General features: G+C 44.8%; 1 protein-coding gene across 1 annotated transcript; it reads right to left on the minus strand.

The window, feature by feature from the left end:
* Positions 1–3445: 3445 nt before the first annotated feature.
* On the minus strand, positions 3446–7883 carry LOC131469957 (protein FAM169B-like). Its single transcript, XM_058645428.1, has 6 exons — positions 7224–7883; positions 6131–6221; positions 5812–5897; positions 5499–5661; positions 4206–4388; positions 3446–3791 (listed from the first exon to the last, which is right to left on the minus strand). Exons 1-6 carry the CDS (start codon positions 7881–7883, stop codon positions 3628–3630), a joined length of 1347 nt encoding a protein of 448 aa, XP_058501411.1. The 3' UTR covers positions 3446–3627.
* Between the last annotated feature and the right edge of the window lie 556 nt (positions 7884–8439).

Below are 8439 nucleotides of genomic sequence, written 5' to 3' on the forward strand. Positions count from 1 at the left end.
GGGCGGGGCAGAAAGAGAGCAAGGTTTACGTTTACGTTTAACAACCTGCTAACTCACTGTCACACTGGACTGCAAACACAAATTGCTTAGCTTTAGTAGCTAGCTCTCTTAGCTTAGCTTTAGCACCAAGAAAGTAGTTAGCTTAACATTGGCTCAGGACAGATTTTAGCTTAGCTCCAAGAAATGAGTTATCTTAACTTTGGCCCTAGGAGAGCACTTAGCTTAGCATTAGCATTAAGAGCGTAGTTAATTTAGCAATACCCTTAGCAATAGTGCTTTATAAATAAGTTATTATAACAGCAGCTTAGCATCAGTCCCCTGAAGAACAGTTATCTTAGCATTAGCCCCAGAAAACAGTTAGCTTAGCATGGTTGTGTGAGCTCATGATGTTAACACACAAATAAAATAAAATAAAAAAAAAAGTGTCTGTAAAGTGTCCTCACCCATTCATCTTCATCAGCTCCCTCTCCTCCTCCTCCTGCTGCTCCTCCTCCTCCTCCTCCTCGCTCAGCGTCTTCTGCGTGGACTTTGTTGGCCAGGATCTTGTCCGTCCATGAAGCTCCAGTGTTTTCATCTCCAGTAAAGTTACACCTGGTCACTGCGCCACCCTCCACTTTAGCGATGGAGACTTTGAAAGTAAAAGACCACATTATAATAATGAAGCAAGAAATGAAGTTTGATTTAGTCACAATCAGCACTGACTGTGCTGTGAGCGCCCCCTGCTGCTGACATGATGTCTTTATTTCACTGTGAGACAGACATTTGTAAACCACTCACTCTCCCAGACACACACACAGCTGCCTCCATCACTAGAGACCACGTCAGAGACCACGTCAGAGACCAGAGACCAAGTCAGAGACCACGTCAGAGACAACATCAGAGACAACGTCAGTGACCAAAGACCACGTCAGTTTTCACATGTGGGCGTGTTTTTGTTGGACTCACTGTAGGATGACAGGAGATGACCTGTGTTGACCTTCTTGGTGTCGCTGAAGTTTGGCTCGATTTCATTTCCTCTGTCATCAAACTTCCTCTGATGGACGCGGCTGGGTTTGACATACAGAACGTAGAAGCGAACCTGACCAGAACCAAGAGAGACAAGACTCTGGAGATAAGCTGGACACAAGCAAGAGGTGTTTATGTGTTACCTTGTGGTTTTTGACATCGCTGACCACATGTCTGGAGACGTCCAGCACCTTTCCCTCCAGAAGAACTCCAGCTCCCCTGTGTCAAATAGTCTCATTATTGTGATGTGTAACAACATTATTCAGTCATTTTATAGTCAACTTTATTTTCATCATCCATTCATCTGATGATTATTTTCTACATTAATCCATGAGTTGTTTGGTTCAGAAAATGCGTGAAAATATTGATCAGTGTTTGTCAAACTGGAAATTATCAAGTTCTCAAACGTCTTGATTTAGTCCACAAACCAAAATGATCCAGTTTCTAATGATTTCTGAGGATCCTGTGAAGTGTGGATCCTGTGAAGTCTGGCTCCTGAGAAGTCTGGATCCCGAGAAGTCTGGATCCTGTGAAGTCTGGCTCCTGAGAAGTCTGGATCCTGAGAAGTCTGGATCATGTGAAGTCTGGATCCTGTGAGGTCTGGATCCTGAGAAGTCTGGATCGTGTGAAGTCTTTGTAAGAGAACAAGCGCTCCCACAGACAAACTTGAGTTTCTGAATATTCTGGTGTTTTCTGTCCTGTGTGTTTTGGGTTGTTGCAGCAGGGACCGTCTACAAAGTAGTTATTTTAAAGATATGTAATACCTTCATCACGACACCACTCAGTTTGATACTGTGCTTCTGGACATTTTTGTAAATATATTTGAGTAATTATTTGATAACGTCACCATAATACAGTGTTGTGAAACTATTGAAAATAATTACTTTACTATATTCACAACAATTATACAAATTTAATCAAACTGAGTGGTGTTGTATTGACAATTATTACTAATAAATATTCACAAAAAAGAGACATATTCGTTCATGCTAAGCGGTGTCGTCTCATCCAAAGGAAACGTGAGGCGACGATGTTTCATGGTGTAGATAGTGAATATTTTTTTAAAATGTGTTTCCCCGGGCGTTGCCCTTTGTAGACGGTCCCTGCGCTGCGGCGTCACTGTAGAGATCAAAGTCTCTGGTGAAAATTCTAAATGTCTAAAAGTTATTGATCACAGAAGTTCCTGTGAATGTTTCTAACTTTACGGTGAAATCTGCACCTCACCGCTAGGCGTCGCTGAATTGTACACAGTGCACAAACATCAATGCATTTTTTTTTTAATATAAAAATGTAATTTTAGGGCAGGTTGGGGATTCATTTTAATGCCGAATAAACAATCAACACCTACTTGTCACATCACAGTGGCTCACGTTCCGTGACGTTGACTAATAACAGCTCAAAAGCTTGAGTGAAAACAAAAGTGAGATTTCTTTCCATGGGGTTTGGTTCCGTCACCCGGAGAAACGTGGAAAATGACTCATTGGTTATTTATGTGAACACCCGCGTAATAAGAAGAAAAAATCCAAAAGTTCAAACTAATCTTAACTGTGTTCCATATCAAACACTTACGTTCACATCGTTTTCATTTACCTCTCGTATGTAGATGGAGACCAGACGCCGTCGAACTTGTCCCTGTGGACGGGTTTGTTCTGTAAACACAAGTTTTCATAAATTCTGCTCATTTTTCTTTTAACATTCACAAACTTTTCTCTTTTACGTCCGAGATTCTTCTTCCTCCCGTTTCCCGACTTCCTGTTCCGTCAGAGAGGAGGAGTACAGGTGCGCTCGCTGCTGACACGGCGTGTGCCGACGTGGGCGGGAATGAAGTACATTATACAGTATATGACTGAAGTGTATTCAGATAAATATTATAGATATATATCTGATTATCTTTATTTGTCTTTAGTCTCTGTGTCTTTAGTCTCCCTGTCTGTAGTCTGTGTCTCTGTCTCTTGTCTCTGTGTTGCTGTGTCTTTAGTCAGTGTTTCTGTCTTTATTCTGTGTCTGTCTTTAGTCACTGTGTCTTTAGTCTGTGTCTCTAGTCTCTGTGTCTTTAGTGTGTGTCTCTGTCTTTAGTCTCTGTGTCTTTAGTCTCTGTGTCTCTGTCTTTGGTCTCTGTGTCTGTCTTTAGTCTCTGTCTCTAGTCTCCCATGTCTTTAGTCTCTAGTCACCTGTGTTTCTAGTCTCCCGTGTCTTAAGTCTCTGTCTCTAGTCTCCTGTGTCTTTAGTCTCTAGTCTCCGTGTCTCTAGTCTCTGGTCTCCTGTGTCTCTAGTCTCCATGTCTCTAGTCTCCTGTGTCTCTAGTGTCTCTAGTCTCCATGTCTCTAGTCTCCTGTGTCTCTAGTCTCCTGTGTCTCTAGTCTCTGTGTCACTAGTCTCCTGTGTCTTAAGTCTCCTGTATCTTTAGTCTGTGTCTCTAGTCTGTGTCTCTAGTCTCCTGTGTCTCTAGTCTCCTGTGTCTCTAGTCTGAACGGTTTTATCTTTTTTGCTTTAAAACAGACGAGGACTTTGTCCTCACGTTCGATCAAACATGAAAATGAAAATGTCTTAAACTGAGATTAGGACAGTTTGTGACGATGTCTTCTCACATTGTGTCCACAAACATGAAATCATATGCAGGAGCTACGTGTCCTGTGTGTCCCTGGTGTCCTCCGTGTCCCCCGTGCTGCTGTCTCTCAGCTGGATGTTGAGCCAGATGTTGCGTCGTTGGCTCCAGGCTCCTGGAGCCTCCACCTCGTACAAACGCTCCCGATGCTCGTGATGCTGCTGCAGAAACGTCCTGCACACTGAACTCAGCCAGCAGGGGGAGACAAAAGGTCAGAGAACTCAGTGAATGTGTGGTTGTGTGAGGTCACAATGATTCACTCTTATCCACCGCCTCGCCCCGCTACTTAAACCGTGCTGTGGCGTGGTGAGTAGAGCCGGTGGAAATACGCCATTACAGACATCTGTATCTCACTGTGAAACCATGCACACACACACACACACACACACAAACAGCTGGTCCTCTACTGCCTCGTGTGGTCATGTCTAAATGGAATATTTCAAATGCCGAATTCATTAAAATACTTACTGATGGAGGAAGCACTGTGTGTGTGCGTGTGTGGGAGAGTGTGCGTGTGAGTGTGTGAATGTGTGTGTGTGTGAGTGTGGTAGAGTGAGTGCGTGCACGTGTGTGTGTGTGTCTATTCGCAGCTCACCTGCTGACATGCTAACTGATAACGGAGCGCTGAGCCCCACAAACTCTTCTGTGGCGAAGGAGGAGCAAAAATCCTGCAGCATCTTCAGGCCGAAGCCCCGCCTCCTACGGCTCCGCCTCACCAGCACGGTGTCGAGAACAGGAAGCAGGTAACAGCGGCCGCTCCAGTCGTCACACAGAACACCTGAGAGTTAAAGGGACAGTGTAAGGTCTTAGAGATACAGACGTAGAGACGTGTGTGTGACACACTGATTTAAGTCACATGATCACGTCTTTATCTCACTAAGAGACAGACATTTGTAAAACACACTCTCCAACACACAAGTGATGTGTCGTTCGTGAACGTTTCTTCCAAAAGGAACGAATCTTTTATATGACTCGGGAGTAATGTGTCATCTCAGTGAGTGATTTGTTCATTTTCATGCAGTACCTTCCTGTGCCACATGGCAGACAGCTGCATAAGCTCAGTCAGCAGGACAGGAAACAGAAATAATTAGTTCAGGATTCACTCAACTGAGTGGTTCGTTCGTTAATTTTAATGCAGTACCTTCCTTCGCCACATGGCGGACAGCTGCATAAGTTCAGTCAGCAGGACAGGAAACAGAAATGATTAGTTCAGGAGTGACTCAACTGAGTGGTTCGTTCGTTAATTTTAATGCAGTACCTTCCTTCGCCACATGGCAGACAGCTGCATAAGTTCAGTCAGCAGGACAGGAAAGAGAAATGATTAGTCCAGGATTCACTCAACTGAGCGAGCGTCCGTCCTTAGGTCACGTGACAGCTACCTAGTCACTGTCGTGCTGTTAAACAACAATGGCAGAGAGGATACAGGACACAAGTCACTTTATTGAGGTGTGTATTTGCTTTCCTAGGGTTTCATATGGTTTGAATTGCTTGTGGCATTTTGTTTATTATACTTTGTCAGCTGAAGCAAACCATGTTGTCCAAGTGTTTGAGAACTGCTGTCTTTTTTTTTTACAACGCCCACAAGAGGGATACAGCGCCAACCGCTGTAAAAATGAACGAAATGAACGAAATGACTCAAAAAAAGATAAGTTCAATTTACTCTCCGAGAGTAAAAGATCTGAGTCAGTTAGAAGAGTCGAACTTCCCATCACTACAACACACACACACCAACGAAATCCAGATAAAGTCGTGATCATGTGACGTAGATCTTTGTAGATCTGAAATCATTGTCAGACATGTTTTATAGCTGTGATGTGTAAATGTGTCAAATTAAACACGTGTTAAGTTTAAAGTTAGAACTCGTGGAGGTTCATTCAGATCATCGTACCTTTGTGTTTGACGGAGTAGAAGCCGACCGCCTCTCCTTCACTCCACAGCAGTTTAAGTCTCTCTGTGCGGGGATGCAGCAAGAACAGTGCCTCCTCCTGGAAACACCTCTCCACCACTTGACTGAGCAGGAACACAATCAGCCTCTCTGCGATCGACTGCACCTGAGACAACGCAGCGACGCTCATGACGTTAACCAGTACAGACACAAACCACCGACACAGGTGAGGTCACTGACACTCTGCCATACAATGAAACAGGTGAGGTCACTCATGCCTGGCACTGATTCTCTGCCATACCCTCAGGTGACTTACTGACACTAAGCCCCTCCTCCGTTCACTGGACGTTCGTAAGACATCGTCCACGCTCCACCACTTCTCGTGTAGGTACAGCGCCACCACTGGAAGGATAAGGCATGACAAACACATTCAAAAATGGGTGGAGCCACCAGTTAAAACTATTTGATGAGAGTGTGTAAGAGCTAGCAATAGCTCGCCACATCTAATATATCCCAACACCCTCTGCTTACAGCTCCGCCCCCAAAACATAGAAAAAATGAGGTTGCATTTTCTTGCTAATGTCAGTGTTAGCCGCTCAGCACACTTCAAAAAAACCTGCACTGTCCCTTTAAACCTTGTTGAGGGTCGTCAGGAAGGTGAAGCGTTGCCACGGAAACGTCTTCAAACAGCTGCAGACTCCTGACGTTGTTGCTGCTTATTTTGACCTGGGAAAACAGCGACACTTAGACTTAGACTTAGACTTCCTTTTATTGTCATTGCACAGAATACACAGCAGTGAAAACTGGCAACGAAATTTCGTTGCTTGGCAGCAGATAAGAAACCATCACATAGCATTAAATTTTTGTCATTTAAGAGTTTTTGATGGGAAATGTCTTTTATCTTACTGTAAATGTCTATACATGTATCCAACTTTTTTCAGACTAACTATGATTAATAAAAAAATAAATAAGTGTTTTATGTATATAAATATAAGTAAAAATAGTGCAAAAAGAGAACAGGAATGAAAACTGTAGCAGCAATATGAAAAGAAAAAAAAAACAGTTAAATATTGCACAGATAGTGTCGGGAAGGGGGGGGGGACTGCTAAATTGTTATTTGGAATTTAGCAGTCTGATGGCCAGCGGAAAGTAACTGTTCTTGAGTCGGTTTGTTCTGCAGTGGATGCTGCGGAACCTCCTGCCAGACGGCAGCAGGGAGAACAGTCCATGGTGGGGGTGGGTGTGGTCAGTGAGGATCTGGTGAGCCCTGGTTAGACAGCGCCTGTGTGCAATGTCTTTGATGGGTGGGAGTGGAGTCCCAATGATCTTCTCCGCTGTTCTCACCACCCTCTGCAGAGACTTCCAGTCGGAGGCCTTGCAGCTCCCAGACCAGACGGAGATGCCACTGGTTAGCAGGCTCTCGATGGTCCCTCTGTAGAAGGTGGAGAGGATGGGAGGGGGGAGAGACACCCTTCTCATCCGTCGCAGGAAGTTTAGGCGCTGCTGGGCTTTCTTCACCAGGGAGGTAGTGTGAAGTGTCCAGCTGAGGTTGTCTGTGATGTGGACCCCCAGGAACTTGGTGCTGCTGACGACCTCCACCGTTGTGCCATTGATGACGAGTGGTGTATGGCTGGGTCGGGATCTTCTGAAGTCGACGATGATCTCTTTTGTCTTGTCAACATTCAGAAGCAGGTTGTTCACCCTGCACCAGTCCACCAGATGTCGCACTTCCTCTCTGTAGGCCAGTTTGTTGTTGTCCTGAATGAGGCCCACAACTGTTGTGTCGTCCGCATATTTTAGGATGTGGTTGGTGTTGTACCTGGGACGACAGTCGTGGGTCATCAGGGTGAACAGCAGGGGACTCAGGACACAGCCCTGTGGGGAACCGGTGCTCAGGGAGATGACACTTGAGGTATTGTTACCCACACGGACAGACTGGGTTCTGTCGGTGAGGAAGTCCAGCAGCCAGTTGCACAGAGGGGTGTTGAGGCCTAGGGGGCCCAGTTTGTGTACCAGCTCCTGGGGGATGATCGTGTTGAATGCTGAGCTGAAGTCCAGAAACAGCATCCGCACGTGGGTGTTCTTGTCCTCCAGGTGCTCCAGGCTCAGATGGAGAGCAGTGGAGATGGCTACCTCAGTAGAGCGGTTAGGTTTGTATGCAAACTGGAGCGGATCGTATGATGGAGGCAGTATGGAAATTATGTGGTCCTTAACCACTCGCTCGAAGCACTTCATGATGGTCGTTGTTAGTGCAACAGGGCGAAAGTCATTACGGCATGTGATGGTTGGTTTCTTGGGCACTGGGATGATCGTGGCAGACTTAAAGCACGGGGGGACAACAGCCTGGATCAGTGACGTGTTGAAGATGTCTGTGAGCACACAGTGCATTAACTTTTCTCAGGGCTCTCCGTACAGCAGTGGTTTCGAGCCTGAGTGCCTGTTCATCGAGGTGGGGGGTTTCATCGAGTGAGGTAGTAGTCAGCATGCTCCTGAGTTCATTCTGACTACTACCTCACTCATTATCAAACATTTTTACTGTATAATTTTTGAGAAATTAAGCATCAAAGTTGTCTCTTTTTCACTCAGGATAAGGCCCACAACTCAATTTTTACTGTACAATTAAATCACTTTGGCCCATAAGTTTTGACAATGGTTGGTACAGTTGACCTCAGGAGCATGCTGACTACTACCTCACTCATTATCAAACATTTTTACTGTATAATGTTTGAGAAATTAATCCGCAAAGTTGTCTCTTTTTTACTCAGAAAAAGGCAGAAGACTCAATTTTTACTGTACAATAAAATCACTTTGGCCCATAAGTTCTGACAATGGTTGGCAAAGTTGACTTTAGGGGCATGCTGACTACTACCTCACTCAATATCAAACATTTTTACTGTATAATTTTTGAGAAATGAATCCGCAAAGTTGTCTCTTTTTTTACTCA

The sequence above is a fragment of the Solea solea genome, chromosome 12, assembly GCF_958295425.1.
Source record: "Solea solea chromosome 12, fSolSol10.1, whole genome shotgun sequence".
NCBI classification, from domain to species: Eukaryota; Metazoa; Chordata; class Actinopteri; order Pleuronectiformes; family Soleidae; genus Solea; species Solea solea.

Excerpts from the sequence above, each read along its gene's own strand:
- LOC131469957 (XM_058645428.1), bottom strand. The coding sequence starts at position 7,883 with ATGCACTGTGTGCTCACAGACATCTTCAACACGTCACTGATCCAGGCT. Across the intron at positions 5,898-6,130 it reads TCCTGACGACCCTCAACAAG|TGGTGGCGCTGTACCTACAC; the intron begins GTTTAAAGGGAC and ends TTATCCTTCCAG. Across the intron at positions 5,662-5,811 it reads GGAGGAGGGGCTTAGTGTCA|GTGCAGTCGATCGCAGAGAG; the intron begins GTAAGTCACCTG and ends GCGTTGTCTCAG.